Source organism: Hyla sarda, chromosome 1 (assembly GCF_029499605.1).
Source record: "Hyla sarda isolate aHylSar1 chromosome 1, aHylSar1.hap1, whole genome shotgun sequence".
NCBI classification, from domain to species: domain Eukaryota; kingdom Metazoa; phylum Chordata; class Amphibia; order Anura; family Hylidae; genus Hyla; species Hyla sarda.
In genome coordinates this window covers 131,916,206-131,941,903 of record NC_079189.1, presented here as the reverse complement: position 1 = coordinate 131,941,903, position 25,698 = coordinate 131,916,206, and the positions used below count along the sequence as shown (strand labels likewise).

At 39.4% G+C, this 25,698-nt stretch overlaps 1 protein-coding gene across 2 annotated transcripts in view; it reads right to left on the bottom strand.

The window, feature by feature from the left end:
* Positions 1-25,698, bottom strand: part of FSTL5 (follistatin like 5) — an 872,209-nt gene that overhangs the window by 766,055 nt on the left and 80,456 nt on the right. For both annotated transcript variants that reach the window (XM_056561517.1, XM_056561526.1), the window contains exon 2: positions 10,409-10,537. In XM_056561517.1, coding sequence (XP_056417492.1) covers positions 10,409-10,531 — 123 coding nt within the window. In that variant the 5' untranslated portion in view covers positions 10,532-10,537. The remainder of the gene's footprint in view (positions 1-10,408; positions 10,538-25,698) is intronic.

Below are 25,698 nucleotides of genomic sequence, written 5' to 3'. Positions count from 1 at the left end.
GGAAGGAAACCGAGGCTAGAACTGATCCCCTTCATTTGAATGGGACATTTCACAATCATCCAGTGTCTCAATGTTGATGCCAGATGGTTGGACACACCAGAGGGCACCGGACACAGGAATGCAGCTTGTGCAGAAACAATGGAAGATGGATGTCATCCAACTGATGACAACTTGTTATCAGTTTTGGCACCAGTTGTGTTGAGATCTAGGCTGATTTCACCTATGACCGATTACGGACATATGTGAACCCAGCCTAACAGACACACAAGGTGACACAAAGGGTAAAATGGCAATTAGAGGTCAATTGCCCCATTTCTGTGCCTTTTTAATTTGCAATTAGTGTCTGTTTATAAATTGTAAATAAGTTTGTTAGCTCTTGACACGTTGAGCATTGTAGTTACTGAGTCATGGGGAGCAGAACAGAACTGTCAAAAGACCTGTGTAAGGCTAAGTTTTTCTGGCAGTTTTTGGAAACCTGCCACTGCAGTTTTTGAGCCAAAGTCAGAAGTGGATCCATAAGGGAGGAGAAGTGTGAGTCCTTCCTTTATATGTCCTATTCCTTTTGAATATACTTCTAGCTTTGGCTCAAAAACTTCAGTGGAATTTTAGCCTAACACAGTAATGGAACTTTATGAAGATGTAAAACAATATAAAAAGACATCCAAAGTCTTGAAAATGCCAGTCAGTATTGTTCAATCACTTAAGAAGTCAAAGTCAAGTAGACCAAAAAAGGTTTTGGCCACAATCTGGCAAAATAATTGTTCGGGATACAAAGAAAAACCCACAGGTAACCTCAAGAGAAATACAGGCGGCTCTGGAAAAAAAAGGTGTGTTTGTTACAAGGATCATAATATGACAATGCATAAACAAAAAAGTCAAGTTGCCAGAAAAATGCCTTAACTGCACCAATGCCACAAAAAGCCAGGTTATAATATGCCCAACACCTTGAAACAGCTCACAGCTCTAACAGTAACACACTATAATTTGGAGTGAGAAGACCAAAGTAGAGCTTTACGGTTTCTATCTTTACAAAGACTTTGTTTTTATAATATTGTCATTCTGTTGTAGCCTACAGTTGAATATGAATCCCATAAGAAGTAAAATAAATGTGTTTTTCCTGCTCACTCATGTTTCTTTTTTTTTTCTTTTCTTTTTTTATGCATAATACATAATAAATGCACGATACATAAATCATATATTTTTCAAGGATATCCAAACTTTTGAGCAGAACTATATATTTCTCCTTAGATGGTTGTAAATGAATGTCATGTGCATCACCTTGCAAATATTCATTGACTATCTAAACTCATTTTAACTATCAAGTAGATCTAAAAAAAAATGAAGACAGAAGACCTTATATCTACTAACCAGTATTACTGTGTCAACAACATGAGAGAATTTAGTAAAAACTATTAATAGACCAAAAAAGATATTGTCCTAACATCATCTTCAAGACATGGTAATATACAGATATTTCCTACTGTCTTTTTTGTTTTGCAAACCTTATACAGTAACATACTAAAATTAAGTGTTTTGAATTTGTTGCATCTTAAACTGGTTCATTATGTATGTATGACTCCCTAATAGGATTAAAAGGTTATAGGTCATTAGCATATCCATCATACATCATAAATATCTATCCATCATACATCATAAATGACTGGCTTTGTTGTCATACTGTTTTTTTTTTGTTGTTGATGATATGAAGGCGCAAGCTTCCCATTAAGCCACTCATGCATGCTTCCTATTAAACCAAAGTTATGATTTTAGCAAAGAACGTCAAATACAAATGACACCACAGGCTAGAATATCCTTCAACAGCTACTACTGTTCAAAGTACATGGTAATTGCTACTTGTACCTTGAAACCATTTAAAAAAAGTAACACTAATCTTTATGCTGCTTAGTTCCATAAGAGATTACCTTTGGTTACAGTGCAAGTGTTCCTTAAATGAACAGTAATTCCTATGATAGCCATTGAGTGACACAGAATGTGCTCTATTAAAAAACACAAAAAAAAAAAAAAAAAACTATACAATATGTGCTCTAAAAATACTGCTCAAAATAAATAAATTAAGGGAACACTTACACAATACAATGTAACTCCAAGTCAATCACACTTCTGTGAAATCGCACTGTCCACTCAGGAAGCAACACTGATTGACAATCAATTTCACATGCTGTTGTGCATATGAAACAGACAACAGGTTGAAATTATAGGCAATTAGCAATTCATCCCCAATAAAGGAGTGGTTCTGCAGGTGGTGACCACAGACCACTTCTCAGTTCCTATGCTTCCTGGCTGATGTTTTGGTCACAAATGAATGCTGGTGGTGCTTTCTTTCTAGTGGTAGCATGAGGCAAAGTCTACAACCCACACAAGTGGCTCAGGTAGTGCAGCTCATCCAGGATGGCACATCAATGCGAGCTGTGGCAAGAAGGTTTGCTGTGTCTGTCAGCATAGTGTCTAGAGCATGGAGGCGCTACCAGGAGAAAGGCCAGTACATCAGGAGACATGGAGGAGGCTGTAGGAGGGCAACAACCCAGCAGCAGGACCGCTACCTCCACCTTTGTGCAAGGAGGAGAAATGCAAAATGACCTGCAGCAGGCCACAAATGTGCATGTGTCCACTCAAACGATCAGAAACAGACTCCATGAGGGTGGTATGAGGGCTCGACGTCCACAGGTGGGGGTTGTGCTTGCAGCCCAACACCGTGCAGGACGTTTGGCATTGGCCAGAGAACACCAAGATTGACAAATTCACCACTGGCGCCCTGTGCTCTTCACAGATAAAAGCAGGTTCACACTGAGCACATGACAGACATGACAGAGTCTGGAGACACCGTGGAGAACGTTCTGCTGCCTGCAACATCCTCCAGCATGACCGGTTTGATGGTGGTTCAGTAATGGTTTTGGGTGGCATTTCTTTTGGGGGCCGCATAGCCCTCCATGTGCTTGCCATAGGTAGCCTGACTGCCATTAGGTACCGAGATGAGCTCCTCAGACCCCTTGTGAGACCATATGCTGGTGCAGTTGGCCCTGGGTTCCTCCTAATGCAAGACAATTCTAGACCTCATGTGGCTGGAGTGTGTCAGCAGTCTCTGCAAGAGGAAGGCATTGATGCTATGGACTGGCACGCCCGTTCCCCAGACCTGAGTCCTATTGAGCACATCTGGGACATCATGTCTCGCTCCGACTAGCTGGATGCTTTAGTCCAGGTCTGGGAGGACATCCCTCAGGAGACCATCCGCCACCTCATCAGGAACATGTCCAGGCGTTGTAGAGAGGTCATACGGGCATGTGGAGGTCACACACACTAGAGGAGCCTCATTGTGACTTGTTTTAAGGACATTACATCAAAGTTGGATCAGCCTGTAGTGTGGTTTTCCACTTTGATTTTGAGTGTGACTCCATATCCAGATCTCCATGGGTTGATAAATTTGATTTCCATTGATAATTTTTGTGTGATTTTGTTGTCAGCACATTCAACGATGTAAAGATGAAAGTATTTCATACGATTAGTTCATTCATTCAGATCTAGGATGTGTTATCTTAGTGTTTCCTTTATTTATTTTTTTGAGCAGTGTACATTATATTGGAAGATTGTTGCTAAGTTAGAGCTTTAGGCATGCAGTGGCATACTTATTCATTGTATATTAAAATAAATATTTCCTGTACCTTTCCTTTTTTTTTTTTTTTTTGCAAGGATGATTTATGATTTCACACTTCTGGAAAATCTAATAAGCTTTATCCTTTGAGCTCTTTTCATTTGACATAAGCTCCCATATGGAAATGTAGGGATCTTTTTAGTACCAATAATTAGAACCAATCACAAAAATGATATTTGATATAAACATACCTTGAGTCCGTGTCATGATAAACGTGGACACACCATAACTCTCGTTTACTCTCCTCATAGACAGAGGCACATACCTAGTCTACAGATGGAACAATGTTGCTGATTTTCAGATTGCAAAATTACTCAACAGAAAAATGTATTCTACTTTTAGGAACTTACCTATGAGGCTATTTTAATAGTAAGCTTTTATATCAGACAGTGACCAGGGCAGCCTTTGCCTATAGGCAGTCACCTAGAGCTTGATGGTGGTGCCGCTCTGCCCAGAACAATAAAGTTAGCTAGCATCTAAAGCACCCGCCTTTCCAGCAAAACCCTGCCACCCCAATAGTAAGGCAATTACATGAGGAGGAGGTTTGTTATAGTGTGCAACCCCAGCAGTAAGGATATTATATTAGGAGGAGGTTTGTTACAGTGTGTCACCCCAGTAGTAAGAAGATTACATGAGGAGGAGGTTTGTTACAGTGTGTCACCCCAGTAGTAAGGAGATCACATGAGGAGGAGGTTGTTACAATGTGTAACCCCGGTAGTAAGGCCAATGAGCGAGGTCAAGGGGCAGCAAAATTAGCTTTCGCCTAGGGTGGCAGAAATCCTTGCCCCAGGCCTGACAGTAACACTGTTAAATTGAATTGTCTGTCATCCTGTGCCACAAATAGGCATCATTTTCTACAGCACCAACTAATAACACTTGTAGTACTGTTATTTCCTCTCTATTGTAGAGAATAGGAAAATATACCAAAACACGGAAGCCTAGCTGGCAAAATGCTACCTGCTGCTGGGACCCCCAGTGATTTCTGTGCAGCACCCCCATTCTATGCAGGGCTGCATCTCCAGTCTCGAAAACCTCTTTGTTTCCGGGACTGGAGACATGAGCTCATGCCATGCCCCCTCATGATGTCACGCCATGCTCCCTCCATTCATGTTTATGGGGACAACCATAGACCAGTGGTGGATCCAAGGGGGGGGGTGCATCCGTGCACCCATGAAAACAGAGCAGAGCGGAGCAGCTAGGAGTAGGATGCGCACATGGTAAGTTACCAGCGGCACATCATCTTCGGTGCTCCGACCACCGCTCCTCCTGTCCCGGGACCACCGCACAATACTCTGATAGTGCCCCTCCCGAGACTAGACTCTCGATCCGCCCCTGTCATAGACATGAATGGCCCATGTCTATGGCAGGGGAGGAAACAAAGAGGTTTCCGAGACTGGAGATGCAGCCACGCACAGGAGCATAGAGATCACAAGGGTCCCAACAACGATCATCTTATCCCCTGTCCAAAGATAAGATGTTTTTGGCCAGAATACCCCATTAATAATGAATAACTTTCTGTAAATATCCTGAAATGTATCCAAATTAAAATAATGTATTAAAATGGCCACACATAAATATATTATTTAGCAAGAATAGCCCTGATTTACTAAGAGTGGGGTGTAGTTTTCTTTGTGGGTTTTGTTTCCCAAGAGATATTTTTCCCCCGGTACTTACTAATGTTTCCCTAGGTTTTGCTTTATTTTTACAACTGCTCTGAACTGTGGGGTTTTTCAGAGCTCAATTCCACCACATTATATGTGGAAACATTAGTAATCATGTTGGGATTTTTATGCCCCCTTTCTCCAGCAGTGACGCCCTTTTTCGGGTTTCCCAAGTAAAATGGAGAATTGGTTGGGTTTTTGAATTGTTGGGGCAATATCTGGTGCAAACACATTTTTGAAGCGCAATGCGACATTTTGGCAGACTACCCGACAAAACCCGTCGGGTTTACAATGGTAATCCAGAGCCACTGTGTTGCTTATATAGCACCAACATATTCTGAAGCGACCCTTTGCATCTACCATAAATACAGAACAGGTAAGCTGAATATCATACATCTTACAGTTTTTCTCTTGACTCAAAAAAGACATCTGCGTTCTAAGGCGTTTTGTTTTTTCTCTTTTAGTTATATCACTTATATCAGGTACTGTTCCTACTAGGGCACACTTCCTAATTTCCCTAAGTGTATCTTATACAGTTTCATAAAAATACAATTAGTCGATTGGCTTGTGTTCAGATCGGGTGAGAAAAGCCAAATGGAAACCTACCCACACACAGTGAAAACAGACAAACTTCATGTAGATGTTGCCATTAGTTGGAGACAAACCCAGGATCCCAATCCAGCAAGGCACCAATAATTACCACTCAATAACATTATTATCATAAGAACCCTGGCCCTGTCAAGCCATCTTACAATACTTTTTAGTGTCTACTTCTAAATGCTAACAGCTGGCTCACCTTATACAGCATGTGGCCTCAGTCTAGGCTTGGTGAATGTTAGGAGAACATTACATGACCATCAGTTGGGCAGGATTGTTCAATAGATACTACCCCCGGTCACTCAGGGCATATCAGAGTATTCAATTGAAAAAAGACCCACCCCCCCTCCCTCCCCCAGATCTACTGCTACAGCCTCACTATAGTACCTTGTCACTTTCTCAATGTGTTTCCCCTGTTTTAAAGATTCCTTAGGGGATAGGGATGGATAATAAGTAAATGTGTCTGGAAATGTTGCAGTGGCATCCTTTTATCAGAGGGGTACAGTGGTGCGCATACTATACATTAAGTGCGTGTGTTAGGACATAGTAGGGTAAGATTGCACTTCTCCCTTCTACTTCTCGATTGTCCAATTTGGACCCTTAACCAGAGGGAATATATCTTGTTGTTACAAGGTGACTATGTGCACACCAGAACACCTTCATTGGATCAGGCTGGTGAGATCCATCCTTTTTCCAATTAATTGGTGTTGGTTTTTGTCACCAGTGTTATGCTATTTTGGTTGGGTCTATATGCTTTGTTTGTTTGGAAACAGAATTAATTATGGCTTTCTATACCTTTATTTTGTGTTATGTGGGTAATTAATTTTAGATTAATACTGATTAAGGGTCTATTCACACGTACAGTATTCTGCGCAGATTTGATGCGCGAGATTTCAAGCTCTGTTCAGTAGTGTTGAGTGGCATAGGCCATATTCGAATTCGCGAATATTCGCGAATATATGGACGAATATTCGTCATATATTCGCGAATATTCGCATATTCGTAATATTCCCGTTTTATTTTCGCATATAAAATTAACATATGCGGAAATTAACATATGCGAAAATTTGCATACGCGAAAATTCACATATGCGAAAATGTGCATATGCAAATTTTCGCATGCGCGAAAATTCGCACACCAGTCTCACACAGTAGTATTAGAGCCTTCTTTACACCACACAAGCTGGAAGCAAAGAGGGATGATCACTGTGATGTGTACTGTGAAAAAAAAAATAAAAAAAAATAAAACGTAATTACGAATATATAGCGCTATATTCGCGAATATTCGCGAATTCGCGAATATGCGATATTCGCGAATAAAATTTGCATTGTGAATATTCGCGAGCAACACTACTGTTCAGTCATTCAGTTTACTTTAAAATCTGCAGCAGAAAATCCTGTGCATCAAATCTGCTCATCAACTCTGTGCAGAATACTACGTGTGAATAGACCGTAAAGGTTAAGTTTTATAAAACTGTATACCCTCCTTATGAAAGGTATTATAGAGCAATACTGAGACATCTAAGCCATAAATTAAGGGCTAGGGTAAGATATAATACTGAACATTTCAGCAGCTTCCCTTTAATTCTGTCTCATTCTTCGTGTAAGTCCTCCCACTCCCCCTCTTATTAGACTACTATAGGCAGTATGTAACATGATCCATTAGTGAGCCAACAGTCCCTCTTGTCTGTGAAGATGGACATTTTGCAGTAAACCTCATTACCTGTAAAGTAAATGATGAGACATTTTGCTCGTAAAAGTACAGTGTACAGTAGATGTACAGTATCTCACATAAGTGAGTACATGCTTCACTTTTTTGTAAATATTCTATTACATCTTTTCCTGTGATAACACTGAAGAAATGATACTCTGCTCCAATGTAAAGTAGTGAGTGCCTGTAGAACATTGTCTAATGTTGTGTCCGCTCAAAATGAATGTCTTTACCTTGGCAACACAAGTAAGTACACCCCTAAGTAGAAATCTCCACATTGGGTAGTGTTATTTGAAGGAGACAGTAACATTAAACACGGTTATACAGGCTGTGCACTCACTACTTTACATTGTGGCAAAGTGTAATTTCTTTAGTGTGGAGTGTACTGTATGTACAGTTTGTTGAAAAGTTAGTCAACATTGAAGCATAATTGTGTTACTGATTTAGTTACCATTTTCATGGTTTTTATTGAGCCACGCATGATGACTACAATAGAAAATTTACAAAAATACCAACTGACACATACTAACTGCACGGAACCTAGCTGTTCTCCTGTAACCTAAAATGGACTGCTATAAGACTATATAGTTAGAATATTGCATCATGAAATATTCCATAGTTTATACAATAGACATAATCTACTGTTCAGGACATGTTTAGTGTGCCCACAACAACTAATACCTGTGGTACCCATACAATGAAATAATGCATCTGATAATCCTATCTGGTTGTTGCAGGCTATATGTAAATGCATACTGTATATCTGGTGGTAATATATCAGTTTTATAATGTGTACACATGGACATATTTTAAAAAAATATATAAAAACTGTTATTCCAGGTTTATCTTTGCAGAAATGCTACTCTCGATCAAGGAAATAATAATTGTAAAAGTATTTTAGAATCGTCATGATGATGAACATCGGTGACAACATGTCTAGATGCAACATTTGAATATATCGTACAGCTCATGTTTATTGTCATGTTTTTATTTATTTTTTATTTTTATCATTTCTGTTAGCTTTGTCACTGCAGAACTGCAGCCCAGCTTTGATGCATTATGTCAGAATGTGTTATGATATTTGTACTGAATGCCATATGGTATGCTGAGCTACTGATAGAGATGCTGTTATCTGAGAGACCACTTTTATATATTAAAGCTCCTCAAAGCACAACACATAATAAAAAAAATAAAAATAAAACCATGCTGCGTAATCAAGCAACTATTTTATGGCTCAGCATGCTACCCTGCCTGACATAAAAGCATGCATTCCAATTTAGTTTTTTTTTTCTCTTCCCTTTAGAGCTATTTTAGAGCTTTTTTCACATACTGGATGGCATCAAGATAAATAAAGAATTAAGAACTTTATATTACGGTGACCCATTTATTGCTTTATAAAATATTTTCTTCTTTGTTAAACAAAAATACACTTTTTTGTAAAGGTTTCTTGGGCTTGTATATACAATACTAATGTATTACAGTTTACAATGCTTTTCGAAATTCTATGGTTTATTATATAATTAAAAAAAACTGTCATCATTATGCTTAGTTATCTTCTACAATACACAGAAAGGTAGTGAAGTTTGCCTCTGGCACCACTTTAAAGGAGTCTATAAGGTAAAGAAGAAGAAAAAAACATGACATCCTCCTCCTTGAACTTGTTCTGTTTCACATTACAATCCAAAAAGTAGAGATAATAAAAAAAAAATGTTTCCCTGGAGGCTTTCATTTGTTTTCCCCTCTTCTTGCCCCCATGTAGAGAAAAGATTTGCAAAAGGAAGAAAGCTTTACTGCTTTGTCTCCATGTGAGAGGCAATTTGCTAAAGCAGAACCCACCATTGTTAAGGCTGTAATGGAGACCTAGCAAGACTGACATAATCCTCTTTAGTGAAAGCACTGCCTAACTTCTGATAGTATAGAGAAAATCAGGTAAAGCAATGATCTTGCACAAAGCTATATACATAGCTTTAAAGGGGTATTTCAGAGGAATTTTTTTATTAAAGATTCTGGCTTAGGGTTCAGTAAAATGGAAGAAAACATATACTTACCTCCCTTGCACCAGGGACACTGTCATGGTGTCAGTTCAAACTGGGCTACACTGCCTTGTGTCAGTGTCAGCATAAGCACCTGCCTACTCAGCCAATCAGTGGCTCCTGCAGTGCTCCACCTTAGCTAATGATTGGCTTAACAAGCAGGTCCTTGTGCTGACAAAAGCTTAAGGTAAGGCAGAGAAGAATGACACCGTAACAGTGGTGTAGGAGCAGAGAGATAAGTATAGATTTTTTTTTTTTTTTCTGTTTTACAAAATCAAATTAATCTGGAATACCCATTCAAAGATTATGAATTGAAGGCAAATATAAATTAAAAAGATTATGGCTTGAGGGCAAATATCAATGCAATTGAAAAAGATTATGGATTGAGGGCAAATATCAATGTAACTGAAAGGAATATTCCCATTTATCTAATGCCAGCCGGTATGGGACTGCACAGCATACCACTGCCCAGCAGCCACAACATGTGAACCCAGCTTATAGAAATTTTAAACAATTCTCTTTGAGCTGAATACATCCAAATTACATTTTATATCTATATCCTGTACTGCATCAATGTAAGTAAGATTTATCAAGTCAAACTGTAGATCAAGGTCATGGCATGTTCAGAGGAAAACATTGAATCTCTCTGGAGGCTTTCATTAATATTCAGAATCATATTATATCATATCATTGAACAAACCAAATAAACAAATAATACATAAAGAAATGTATGTCCCACCTTGTGCCTCAGTCGTATGTATGGTGGAAAGGACTTATTTCCATACTCCTCCTTTACTGCTCTTCCTTGAACTAGCAGGATAAAAAATCCCAAGCAAAAGATAGTTGTGTGCCAGCTCGACATCTTGTTCTAATAAGACATAAAAAGAGCAATTAACAATAAAGCTAACAGACATATACAAAGAAAAGTAACCTAAAGGGAGTACTTCATATGCAACCAACAAGAGTACAGAATTGAAAATGCCAGGACACAAACTGCGCCCACCCACCCTTAGCTAGCATAGTCAAAATTTACATTGGGATAAAAATACATATTGAATGTTTCATCAAATAATGCAAAATAGTTTGATGTTGAAAAATTGTATTAATTATTATTATTATGAATAGACAGGTATAGCACCCATACAGATAAAAAGTGTACTGGAACATATAATACAGTGATAAAAAAAATACAGCTTTATCTTATCAACATATTAAAATAAAAGCATAATCCTTAAAAAAGAGAGCCATACAAAGGACAAATGGCAGGAATCCTTTAAAAACACTCTAATACACAATACAGTGTGGCAAAAAGTAAGTACATAGTATTAAACCACCATCAAGGCAATAATCAATATTGAAGTATACATATAGCCATGGTCTGAACATAAGCTGTGTAAACATAAATGGTTAAAGTGTACATCCAATCATAGTCCTGATGGCAGGATTATGTTTAAAATTTCTGTGTGAGACTTGCCTGAGACTATCACGATCTAGAGATGTATTTTCCAGAAGACCTGTGCAAGTCTATGGTACTTTTGGCAAATCGATCTCCAGACCTCGATAGTCTTTGGACAAGTCTTTGACTTTGACTGAAATTGCCACAAATTTCAAGCAGATATCATGTAACCAGGACCATCCTTGGATGTATACTTCAAAAGAAAGCCAAATGCTTATCTTTATGTTATTTTTACAATTTTTTAACTAAACAACAGGTACAACAAAATTTTAGGTCTATACTGGTGAAATTTGAAAAATTAGAATATCGTGCAAAAATCCATTGTATTTTATTAATGCAACTTAGAAAGAAAGGAAGCATGACGTGCTCCAAAATCTCCTGGTAGACAGATGCGTTGACCCTGGACTTAATGAAGCACAGTGGACCAACACCAGCAGATGACTCCCCAAATCATAGCAATTGGGGGGGGGGGGGCTTTGGGGTTTTCATGAGCTGTAAGCCATAATTATCACAATTATGACAAATCACGTCTTGAACTATCTTGCTTTGCATGTATTGAGTCTCTCACATATATTAGTTTCGCCTTTTAAGTTGCATTACTGAAATAAATGAACTTTGCACAATATTCAAATTTTTCGAGTTTCACCTGTACATAGAAAATGTCAAGTCATTCTGTTACAGAGCAAGATGAGCCGTGTCCTTTCGATGCTTTGAAATCTAGTTGGTGGTTCCACCCAATGATTGACAGACTTCATTTTTTGAGCAAGTATACATATAAATTTGTCAATTTCTGATTAGGACTATCCACTGCACTCCTAAAACCAGAATTAACAGAGATTAAACCCCTTTGTGACCCATGGGGGATCTAATCCATCATGATGTCGCTAGGGGTTTATGGAGCAGGCTCCTGACTGGGGCAAACACCATATCCATGATTTCAATTTCATCTCACAAATAATAATATTTTTGTTTTGGAATGAAGGAAGTTGTTTTTACAAAGTACACTTGGTCCCACAATAAACAATCCCTCATATAGGTGTGTAGCTGAAAAACTATAGCGTTATGGCTATTAAAGGACGAGAAGGAAAAAACAAACATGCTAAAACGAAAATTGGCCCAGTCCTTAAGGGGGTAAATAAAGAAAAATTAAGTTATACTGAATGTTTTGAATAAAGCTGCTGGTAGATCACATGTTCAACCAGATAACTTCTCTTTAAAACATAAAGTGAAAATATATTATTGCTGTTTATGCCTCCCTTTTCAGTAAAACAGTGAAAGTCAATAAAATATCTCCCCTGCCCCCCTCCCCTACCACATCTTTCTGCCCCATTGTTGTCTTGGGCAGAGCCGGCTGTGCCTATAGGCAAAATAGGCAGCCGCCTAGAGCGTACTCTTGATGGGGGCACTGTTCTGCCCAGAGCAATAAAGTTAGCCAGCATCTGAAATATCCACCTTTCCAGCAAAACCCTGCCACCCCAATAAAAAGGTGATTACATGAGGAGGAGGTTTGTTATAGTGTGTCACCCCAGTAGTAAGGAGATCACATGACAATGAGCAGGTCAAGGGGCAACAAAATTAGCTTTCGCCTAGGGTGGCAGAAATCCTTGGACCAAGCCTGGTCTTGGAGGGAGTGAAATGTTTGTGGAATAAGGAAGAACAGGTCTACAGCGGGGACCAGAAAATAGGAGGAGGATTTCATTATGGTAAAACATAAAACACTTTATATCACTGCATTGTGTTGATCGTATGAGGACCAAATAAGAGGTATTTTTATGGAACTATTTCTGAATCTGAGATCTCAAAAACTATTTGGTTAAACCTTATTTAAAATAATAAAAATTTTGATTCCCAATGACACATGACAATCAATTATATAAATAATTCTATACATAAAAATATCTGGCAGTATAGTGAAACCACTACAAAACATCTACAGGTTAACGTTTTTCTAGTGTGCTATTAGCACAAAATACAATATCACATTGACTACTATGAAGTAATGGCTTTTTTCATCTACAGTAGGCTTCTTCCACTTTGATTCTTGTAATACCAGAAGAAACTGAATGCAATTCATTTTCTATGACCACTTCACACATTATTTGATAGATGATTCTATCTAAGAGTCCATTACGGAAGTATAAGCATAGAACCCTACAGGCATGTACCTACAATTTACAGAAACCTGATAGATAGGTACATTAGAATGGTGGTATATTTAGAGTTGGTACAAAAGATGTTTTGATGACTAGAATGGCAATATTTTATGAGAAATAAAAGGAATCATGTGCCATGTATTTTTCTACTTTAAACATTAACTTTACTGTTGAAGGAAACAAGGTATAGATGGTTCAGTTTCACTGTGATTTCTGGAAAAAACAATGCCAATAATCCAGTGTTTTTATCCTGTTATTAAAACCATTGTAATACCCTACCATAACATAGGGTGTTATAGATATTACATAAGAGTACCAAAAAACACAAGCAAATCATATAATAAAGTAGCCAAACAAATAATCTTTTAGTAAAGCATATCTGCCAATATATATATATATATATATATATATATATATTTTATTTTTTTTTTTTTTAATTTAATTTTTTTACTTTTTTTTTTTTACTTTTTAAATGTAATATCAGAAGAGATAGCAAACTGCATACAGGTGTCAATGTCAGACTACTTTGCCCTGGAATCACCAGAGGAAATGATTTTGGGTACTCACTTTATACCTATACATGACTTTTGAGTCAACCTATAAAAACCTTTTGTAAGAGCCCATGTGGTTGCCTTCAATTGGGCCTTTTGTGGCCATTACTGCATCAAAACACTGGTAGTAAGGTGGGGAGGTCCAGCCCTGAAAATATGTTTGTACTGTAAACAGAGGTGGCTCTAGACTTAGTGAGGCCTTAGGCAAAACTCAAACTCGAGGCCCTCACTGACGAGATGTCACGACATAGTGTGGGTTGGCTGCACCTGGAGCAAGGCAAAGTATTGTGCGCCTGCAACCCCGAATGTAAGTGAATAGTGATGCATGCAGTGCTGCTCACTAGAGGCACAGACAGGATTTTCTACAAGGGTCGGGGTATAGAAACAAAGTAATACCTCCACACCAGGACCATAAAAGGGCTCTCCCATAGAGATGCATGGAGGGGTTGTGTCAGCTGCCACTTCTTGTGGGGGTCGACACGCTCCATTCCTGGAGAGAGCTCAGGAGATCGTGGTGGGTCCCAGCGGTCAGACACCTAATACCTGCCCTTCTGTCCCCCTAACAGACCTCTCCTAACTCCCTTAATTTAATTATTTTGTTGTAACTCCCCCAGTTAGACCATTTTTCTTTCCCCACTGTTATTCATCTCCCTTTTACTTACCTGCCATCTCTTATTTCTGCTTTGCTGTTTGGGCCCTCTCATCGGCAGTCTGGTGCCTGTGTTGCTCTCTTTGGTGCAGCACTCGGTATGAGCTGAGGGCTTCAAATGCAGGCCGCACTCTTTGATGACATCTCATCGGGGAGATGACATCGAGGAAAAGCGGCAACGGTGATAAAGTACGGGAGTTGAGTTGTGATCTGTACATTGTATGCTTTGTCACTCATGTTACTTTATCAGAGGGGGGGGGGGGGTAGGCAGCTGTGAGTCTCTTGCCAGTGTGAGGCCTCTAATGGTAGAGCTGACTCTAATTGTAAAACAGTACATAGAACATAGGGAGAAGTGAGGCACAGGATCAATAGGGAAAACCTCAGAAATGGAGCATTTCATTTTATCAGAGCATATATTGCAGTATCCCACTGGGATTTCTGCAGGGTCTGTGGTTGGGTGTTGTCTGGTAGATGCCTTATGACAGAGGTTCCCATGATATTTATGCTATTTTATAAATAGAAATCTCTGTTCAGCTAACCTGTGACAGCTGAAGTGCAAACTGGTGGGGGGACACCACCAAAATAGGCATAGAAAAGTAGAGAAGATATAGCATAGTATTCAGTTTAAAATCATAGAAAACAATCTAAAAGGAGACTCCTGCATAAAAAAAAAAATGAAGGCACTTAAAGAGGTACTCCGGTGAAAATCTTTTTTTCTTTTAAATCAAATGGTGGCAGAAAGTTAAACATAGTTGTAAATTAGAATTGTAATAAAGAGAGGAGCACCAGGCACTGTCTACTCGGCTGTAAGTCAGGTTGTCCTGTCCGGACTATCCGGGATATCTAACCTGCTGCACTGGATGCTATGGGGAGCATCTACGTCTGGTAAAGAGCAAAGTCTTTCATGCAACATCAAAAGAGAAATGAAGATAGACGGACGACTCACCCTGGTAGCAAAATTATCTTCTTTATTCAGAGCTTGCAGCTTAAAATAACAGCAGGTTCAGGGGGGTCTGTCAGCAGGAACGCAGGGCTGTGGAGTGCAACGACCGTATCGCTTCGGACTGAAGCTTCTTCCGGCCTCCAACAGGTGTTCCACGTCCTTCACCTAGACAGGGGGAGGGGCCTTCACCTAGACAAAAAATCACCTACGTGCTAACATAATGTTAAAAACATTCTTAGCAAATTTACAAAAATGGGCTAAATTCTGCCCTATCGTTGAGTCCCGCTGGTCCCAGGGCTCCGGTTCTTAGTATCCAGCGTGTTTCCATTTGTATAAGAATATTTTCTCTATCTCCTCCTTCTTTCGGGGGAGGAATGCGCTGGATACCAAAGAACTTAAGAGCTCTGGGATCATTATCATGCTCTTCTCTCATATGTTTCATTAATTTTGGAACTCCTTTCCCTGATTTTAATGAATAAATGTGTTCTCTGTATCTGGTAGACAATTGTCTTTTCGTTTTCCCGATGTAGAATCGGGCACAGGGACACATTAATCCGTATACTACATGTGTACTTTTAAATGTTATGACTTCTCTGACAGTGATGTCCCTTCCTCCTAGGTTTACAAAATTCACTTTCATATTCTGAGAACAATGTGAACATTGACCACAGGCATAATTGCCTGGGGGGAGGGAATTAGTCAGCCAATCTTTTCTGTCTTTCTGTGCGGTTTCCTTGCGTTTTTTTATTTTTTTAATGTTATCACTAATCGTGCTATTTTTTCTGAATGTTATTAAAGGTCTATTTTTGGCTACTATTTTCAGATATTCATCTTGTTCTAATATTTTCCAATTGTTATGTATAGCTTTAGCTATTATATTGTTTATAGGTGTATTGGCAAATGAGAAAGTAAATCTTTTATCTTCTGTATCATTCATATTAGATATTTTTTGTCTGTTGACTAATAGATCATCCCTTTTCTTTTTATTTGCTTTCTCATATGCTGGCTGTATGAGTTTTTCAGGATATCCTCTTTTTCTCAGCCTGTCTTTTAATTCTTCTGCCTGTATTTCATATTTATGTTCGTGTGTATTAATTCGTTCTAACCTAATAAATTGGCTGTACGGCAGACCCTTTTTTACATGGTGAGGGTGGGAGCTTTTAAAATGGAGTTGAGTGTTTCTTGCTATTTTCTTTCTAAAGCCTGTCACTGATATCATGTTGCTTTCAATATTTATTTCTGTGTCTAAGAATTCTAAGCTTTTATTACCATATACTGCCTTGAAAAACATATTGCAGGAATTGACATCATTTAGATATTGCACGAATTTGTGAAACTTTTCTTCTGTGTTACTCCACACTATTATGATATCGTCTACGTAACGCTTAAAAAAGCGCACGTATGGCAGGTAGGGATTGCTATCAGAAAAAATATATTGGTCTTCAAATGCAGCTAGAAAAAGGGTTGCAAATGTACAGGAAACCGCGGTCCCCATCGCGGTACCAGTACATTGTTGGTACCACTGGGAATCATATTTAAACGTGTTGTTTGTTAATACGAAATGAAGGGCTTCACATACAAAATTTATAAAATGGTTGGTTTTACCTGCTTTTGTAAGGAAGTTTCGGATAGCCTGTATACCCGTATCCAACGGGATACGGGTATACAGGCTCTCTACGTCGATACTTCCTAATGTGTCATTTGGTAGAATGTGAAAGGATTGTATGGAGGTTATCAGATGAGTGGTATCTTTTAAATATGTCCTAGTGCTAGTCAGCATGGGGCGCAATAACCAGTCGATATATTGGGACAAATATGCAGTACTGGACCCTATGCCCGCTATGATGGGGTCCTGGGGGCTGGCACAGTGTTTTATGGACTTTTGGTATAATGTACCACTTGGCTGGTTTAGGGGCAATTGGGAGCAATTTTTCTGCTGTTTTTTTGCTTAAAATATTTTTGTCTACTTGAACTCTAAGAAATGTTTTCAGTGCACTAATGATTTTCAATGTGGGGTCCCCTTTTAGTTTAGCATATGTGGTGGTGTTATTTAGCTGTTTAAGAGCTTCTTTGTTATAATCTTCAGTGTACATAACTACTATTGAGCCGCCTTTATCGGCTCTCGTAATAGTTATGTTATCCCTAGATGCATTTTTTTCTATTGCTATTTTTTCTTCTGAAGAAATATTAATTTCTGCTTTGGGATATATAATGCTTTTAACTTCTTGTGTTACAGCTTTTCTAAAAAGCTCGAGGGGACTCCCTGGACTGATGGGAGGGGAAAAAGATGATGGGTTGCCTCCTGTAAAAATTAAATTAGATAAACTGTCTACAGGTGCCTGTTCACATTCTAAATTACTCAAGATTTGTATGTTTGCTATGTCTTGTGTGGTAAGTTGTGGGTTGGGAATAAATCCCAAAGGACCTATGCAACACTGTTTTTCTCCCTCTAGTGCTTCTGTGATATTTTTATTAGGTTTGTTGCTGAAAAACTTGTGCAGATTAATTTTTCAAATGCCCTTCTGTATATCGATTTCAAAATCTTCCTCTCGGAAGTTTTCCGAAATGCCAAAATTCAGGCCTTTAAATAAGGCTCTTATAGTGATGACATCTAGTGTCTCTGATGTTAAGTTCACTACATTGTCCTCCTCTTCTATGTCTTGCGCCATGTAACCACCCTTTTCTTCGGGGCTTGTGCGTTTTCTCTGCCTCCTTCTCCTTTTATGTCTTCTTGTGGTTTTCCTAAAGGGACTTTTGTTTCCAATCTTAAATTGCTGCTTGTTTCTGCTATTTGTTCTTCTGGTGCAGAATCTGAATTCGAAGTCCAAAAGTCAGATTTTTTCTTTACTTGATTGTTTCCTGCTTTGGGTTTTTGTTTTTTATTGTAGTAGGTTTGTATTTTTGTTTTTTTCCAGTTAAAGACTTTATTATGCTGAAAGTCATCCTTATCTCGTAGGAATGTATCCCGCTTTCTTGTTTTGACTTCGGCTTGTAATGAGAGTTTTCTTTTAATGTTTTTTTGAAAGTTATTCTGTTGTTCTGCAGTTACTCTAGTTGCGTATTCACACTTGGCGTCTTCTAGTGCGGTTTTTACTTGTTGGTATTCCAAATGGTTCTGCTCCAGAATGAGTTGTGTTAGCTTAAGAGAATGTTGAATATGTGCCTGTTCCCATGCAGCAACGAAATCTTTATTATCTTGGAACTGTGAGGGTTGTTTGTAAATGCGTAAACCTCTGGGGGAACGACCACTGTCTATATAAGCTTGTAAGGAGTTGATAGTCCAAAATATATGGATTTCTTTATCAGATAGAGTCATGATTTTATGTTCCAGGGATTTTGTGCTGATCAATTGTAAATCGCTTTGCACGTTGCAAGACGTGAAGTAGGCTCCTGCGTTCCTGCGCCCCATATCAAATTCCGGGTCTTCATCCGGGACAGTGTCCATTTGCATGGTTAGATATGACTTGATTGCTGTGCGAGATATTTGACGTGCCACAATGTGCTATAGGTATGCAAGATTAGAATTGTACTAAAGAGAGGAGCACCAGGCACTGTCTACTCGGCTGTAAGTCAGGTTGTCCTGTCCGGACTATCCGGGATATGTAACCTGCTGCACTGGATGCTATGGGGAGCGTCTACGTCTGGTAAAGAGCAAAGTCTTTCATGCAACATCAAAAGAGAAATGAAGATAGACGGACGATTCACCCTGGTAGCAAAATTATCTTCTTTATTCAGAGCTTGCAGCTTAAAATAACAGCAGGTTCAGGGGGGTCTGTCAGCAGGAACGCAGGGCTGTGGAGTGCAATGACCGTATCGCTTCGGACTGAAGCTTCTTCCGGCCTCCAACAGGTGTTCCACGTCCTGCTGTGATTTAAAACCAGGTATGTGGGGAAGGGGCCTTCACCTAGACAAAAAATCACCTACGTGCTAACATAATGTTAAAAACATTCTTAGCGAATTTACAAAAATGGGCTAAATTCTGCCCTATCGTTGAGTCCCACTGGTCCCAGGGCTCCGGTTCTTAGTATCCAGCGTGTTTCCATTTGTATAAGAATATTTTCTCTATCTCCTCCTTCTTTCGGGGGAGGAATGCGCTGGATACCAAAGAACTTAAGAGCTCTGGGATCATTATCATGCTCTTCTCTCATATGTTTCATTAATTTTGGAACTCCTTTCCCTGATTTTAATGAATAAATGTGTTCTCTGTATCTGGTAGACAATTGCCTTTTCGTTTTCCTGATGTAGAATCGGGCACAGGGACACATTAAACCGTACACTACATGTGTACTTTTACATGTTATGACTTCTCTGACAGTGATGTCCCTTCCTCCTAGGTTTACAAAATTCATCAACCCATCATCTTTTCCCCCTCCCATCAGTCCAGGGAGTCCCCTCGAGCTTTTTAGAAAAGTCGTAACACAAGAAGTTAAAAGCATTATATATCCAAAAGCAGAAATTAATATTTCTTCAGAAGAAAAAATAGCAATAGAAAAAATTGCATCTAGGGATGACATAACTATTACGAGAGCCGATAAAGGCGGCTCAATAGTAGTTATGTACACTGAAGATTATAACAAAGAAGCTCTTAAACAGCTAAATAACACCACCACATATGCTAAACTAAAAGGGGACCCCACATTGAAAATCATTAGTGCACTGAAAACATTTCTTAGAGTTCAAGTAGACAAAAATATTTTAAGCAAAAAAACTGCTGAAAAATTGCTCCCAATTGCCCCTAAACCAGCCAAGTGGTACATTATACCAAAAGTGCATAAAACACTGTGCCAGCCCCCAGGCCGCCCCATCATAGCTGGCATAGGGTCCAGTACTGCATATTTGTCCCAATATCTCGACTGGTTATTGCGCCCCATGCTGACTAGCACTAGGACATATTTAAAAGATACCACTCATCTGATAACCTCCATACAATCCTTTCACATTCTACCAAATGACACATTAGGAAGTATCAACATAGAGAGCCTGTATACCCGTATCCCGTTGGATACAGGTATACAGGCTATCCGATACTTTCTTACAAAAACAGGTAAAACCAACCATTTTATAAATTTTGTATGTGAAGCCCTTCATTTCGTATTAACAAACAACACGTTTAAATACGATTCCCAGTGGTACCAACAATGTACTGGTACCGCGATGGGGACCGCGGTTTCCTGTACATTTGCAACCCTTTTTCTAGCTGCATTTGAAGACCAATATATTTTTTCTGATAGCAATCCCTACCTGCCATACGTGCGCTTTTTTAAGCGTTACGTAGGCGATATCATAATAGTGTGGAGTAACACAGAAGAAAAGTTTCACGAATTCGTGCAATATCTAAATGATGTCAATTCCTGCAATATGTTTTTCACGGCAGTATATGGTAATAAAAGCTTAGAATTCTTAGACACAGAAATAAATATTGAAAGCAACATGATATCAGTGAAAGGCTTTAGAAAGAAAATAGCAAGAAACACTCTACTCCATTTTAAAAGCTACCACCCTCACCATGTAAAAAAGGGTCTGCCGTACAGCCAATTTATTAGGTTAAAACGAATTAATACACACGAACATAAATATGAAATACAGGCAGAAGAATTAAAAGACAGGCTGAGAAAAAGAGGATATCCTGAAAAACTCATACAGCAAGCATATGAGAAAGCAAATAAAAAGAAAAGAGATGATCTATTAGTCAACAGACAAAAAATATCTAATATGAATGATACAGAAGATAAAAGATTTACTTTCTCATTTGCCAATACACATACAAACAATATAATAACTAAAGCTATACATAACAATTGGAAAACATTAGAACAAGATGAAGATCTGAAAATAGTAGCCAAAAATAGACCTTTAATAACATTCAGAAAAAATAGCACGATTAGTGATAACATTAAAAAAAAAAAAAACGCAAGGGAACCGCACAGAAAGAAAGAAAAGATTGGCTGACTAATTCTCTCCCCCCAGGCAATTACGCCTGTGGTCAATGTTCACATTGTTCTTAGAATATGAAAGTGCATTTTGTAAACCTAGGAGGAAGGGACATCACTATCAGAGAAGTCATAACATGTAAAAGTACACATGTAGTGTACGGATTAATGTGTCCCTGTGCCCAATTCTACATCGGGAAAACGAAAAGACAATTGTCTACCAGATACAGAGAACACATTTATTCATTAAAATCAGGGAAAGGAGTTCCAAAATTAATGAAACATATGAGAGAAGAGCATGATAATGATCCCAGAACTCTTAAGTTCTTTGGTATCCAGCGCATTCCTCCCCCGAAAGAAGGAGGAGATAGAGAAAATATTCTTATACAAATGGAAACACGCTGGATACTAAGAACCGGAGCCCTGGGACCAGCGGGACTCAACGATAGGGCAGAATTTAGCCCATTTTTGTAAATTTGCTAAGAATGTTTTTAACATTATGTTAGCACGTAGGTGATTTTTTGTCTAGGTGAAGGCCCCTCCCCCCTTCCCCACATACCTGGTTTTAAATCACAGCAGGACGTGGAACGCCTGTTGGAGGCCGGAAGAAGCTTCAGTCCGAAGCGATACGGTCATTGCACTCCACAGCCCTGCGTTCCTGCTGACAGACCCCCCTGAACCTGCTGTTATTTTAAGCTGCAAGCTCTGAATAAAGAAGATAATTTTGCTACCAGGGTGAGTCGTCCGTCTATCTTCATTTCTCTTTTGATGTTGCATAGTTGTAAATTACTTCTATTAAAAAATCTTAATCCTTCCAGTACTTATTAGCTGCTGAATGCTACAGAGGAAATTCCTTTCTTTTTGGAACACTGATGACATCACGAGCACAGTGCTCTCTGCTGACATCTCTGTCCATTTTAGCAACCATGCATAGCAGATGCATAGAAGATGCATAGAAGATGCATAGAAGATGTAAGCTAAGGACAGCATGGTGGCTCAGTGGTTAGCACTGCTGCCTTGCAGTGCTGGGGACTTGGGTTCAAATTCTTCTAGGGACAACAATAAATAAAGCATTATTATTATTATAATAACGTCAGCAGAGAGAACTGTGCTTGTGATGTCATCAGAGAGCATTCCAAAAAGAAAAGAATTTCCTCTGTAGTATTCAGCAGTTATTAAGTACAGGAAGGATTAAGATTTTTTTTATAGAAGTAATTTACAAATATGTTTAACTTTCTGCCACCAGTTGATTTAAAAGAAAAAAGGTTATCACCGGAGTACCCCTTTAAGTCGTTTCAGACTGACCTACCACCCTTCCTTCATTATATAAAACCTTACACAAAATGCCATCTTTAAATTGGGAGCATATGCACCAACCATAAATTCAAATGTTGTAATTGTATTTTAGCAGGTATTGCTATGAAGGCTTTCTGGCATCAGTAGTTCTGCAGTGATTTCCTCTATGCACTGTTTGCTCTCTGCTCATCTTTTTCTCCAAGATGGCGGTCATAATGTAGTTGTTACGCCGAGCGCTCCGGGTCCCTGCTCCTCCCCGGAGCGCTCACGGCATTTCTCTCTCTGCAGCGCCCCGGTCAGACCCGCTGACCGGGAGCGCTGCACTGACACTGCCGGCGGGGATGCGATTCGCATAGCGGGACGCGCCCGCTCGCGAATCGCATCCCAAGTCACTCACCTGTCCCGGCCCTCGGCTGTCATGTCCTGGCACGCGCGGCTCCGCTCCTTAGGGCGCGCGCGCGCCAGCTCTCTAAGATTTAAAGGGCCAGTGCACCAATGATTGGTGCCTGGCCCAATCAGCCTAATTAGCTTCCACCTGCTCCCTGGCTATATTACCTCACTTCCCCTGCACTTCCCTGCCGGATCTTGTTGCCTTGTGCCAGTGAAAGCGTTTAGTGTTGTCCAAAGCCTGTGTTCCAGACCTTCTGCTATTCCATTTGGCTACGAACCTTGCCGCCTGCCCCGACCTTCTGCTACGTCTGACCTTGCCTCTGCCTAGTCCTTCTGTCCTACGCCTTCTCAGCAGTCAGCGAGGTTGAGCCGTTGTCGGTGGATACGACCGGTTGCTACCGCCGCAGCAAGACCATCCCGCTTTGCGGCGGGCTCTGGTGAATACCAGTAGCATCTTAGAACCGGTCCACCGACACGGTCCACGCCAATCCCTCGCTGACACAGAGGATCCACATCCAGCTAGCCGAATCGTGACAGTAGTGCATAGGGTTTTATCAGTCTCTTAAACCCATCTTAATGCTGTCACCTAATTGGCCTGAGAGCTGTATGTCACATGATGCAAGCAATGATTGGCTAATCTTGGGTCATATGATCTTTCTACTAGCTGCAAGGTATTCTGGGGTATCCTGACATCATCTCAGTGTTTCTTCCTAATCCTATTATACATTCAGGTGCCAAATCCCCATGTGTCCCTTATTAGTGTTGGGCGCGAATATTCGCATTTTTAATTTTTATCGCGAATATTGCAAATTCGCAAATATTGTGAATATAGTCACTATATATTCAAAAATGTGAATATTCACTTTTTTCAGCATATGCGCATATGTGAATATTCGCATATGTGAATATTCGTATATGCGCGTATTTGCATATGTGAATATTTGCATATTCCTTCTTTTCACTTGTGGGCCAATTAGAATGATGCAAATACACTTGTCAAAGGTTATTAACAACATCCCTAGCAACCAATAGTAAATTTGCCCACCCCCTCACTGTTTTCTTCCTCGAATACACGAATATGCGAATATTCACATATGCGTATATAACAAATACGTGAAATTTGAGAATATAGGACGAATATTGGTCTATATATTCGCAAAATATCGCGGATTCGAATATGGGCAATGCCACTCATCACTATCCCTTATACCTTCTCCTATCATAGTGCAGTTGACTGACTCGCACAAGCCAAGCCTGGCAAAGTTCTGATGTTCAGTGAGCCACTTTTACTTCAAAGTTTTGAGCAAGACCTGGTTCGCTGGGCTCCGCTCGCTTATCTCGAGTTAATTCATACACACTGAAGCTTGCTCTGGTCCTCTTTCTACTGAGAGGAAGAAAAGATTTAGTTCAGCCTCTCCTTCAGAGAGAATGTCTTACAGCATGCTCCAACAGCCTATCTCTGGGGATTGTCAGAGGAGGATAGCTAAGGACAACTTAGAATGATGTCAGTTCCTGCTAAGAATCCTCTTTACATAGTTACATAGTTACATAGTTAGTATGGTTGAAAAAAGACATACGTCCATCAAGTCCAACCAGGGGATTGAAGGGAAGGATGTAAGGGGAAAGCCAGCTTAGGGTTGACACTTATTCCTGTTAAGGTTTTTCATCCAAAGCATCTCCTTGCCTAGTTATAAATCAATCAGTGGGTTGGGGGGTAAAGCGTTTTCCTGTTTCGCACCCCATGGATGGAAACTGCAATACTGAAAAGAAAAGTGGTTGTGTTGTTTCTATCTCATTGCTCTACCATGATTCAGTTACTACCTGCTCCTGGGAGAAAGACATAGGACCAGGGCTCAAGTCCTGCAAGAACATGTGGGTACAGAGTTCCTGCACTTTTTCTACAACAGGAACACTGTTCCCATTAGCAGGTGTCCTGCAGGACCAGCCCTTATGTGGAAGAGTTCCTACACTTTTTTTTTACCAGGACTTGACCCCTGCATAGGACTAGCAACAAAAAGGACCAGAGTAAAGAGGCCCAGCTCCAGAGACCCTAGAGACACTGGCACTATGAGCTGTCCTTCTCAAGCCTATAGCCTCCCTAACTTTGATATTCAAAAATGTACTTTTCTTGATGTTCTTTTCTTTCCTGTTAGATGCTCTTACTGGCCTTCAGTATAAAAAAAAAAAAAAAAAAACTGCTGCAAGTTGTTACAAGTTATAGCAATACACAATCACAATATCACAATATCACAATATCTTGTTTAATTTATTTATTAAAGGGGTGTTCCGGGCAAAAACATCTTATCCCCTATCCTTTGAGAACACTCAAAAAAGGGTTACGCACAACATTTTTATTACACATATACACCTGTCTACTTCGGTTGTGTTAAAAGCAATAAGTGCATCTAGCATAAGCAATATCAAAAGAGAAAGGAAAAATTTATGAAATGCTTTCTTTTCATAAACTACTTTTAGTTTTCTATTTTTTTAAGTTTCTAAACATTAAGTAATAAGTAATTCTAAAAATCAGAGAAATTGATAGAAGTTTCTAGACCACCATTACATTTGCCGTTTACTAGGAAATCTTACATTTGTTATAAAGGCTCTTCTTCAGGCTGGGGTATATAAGATATTTATGGTAAATAACTCACAAAGTTTATG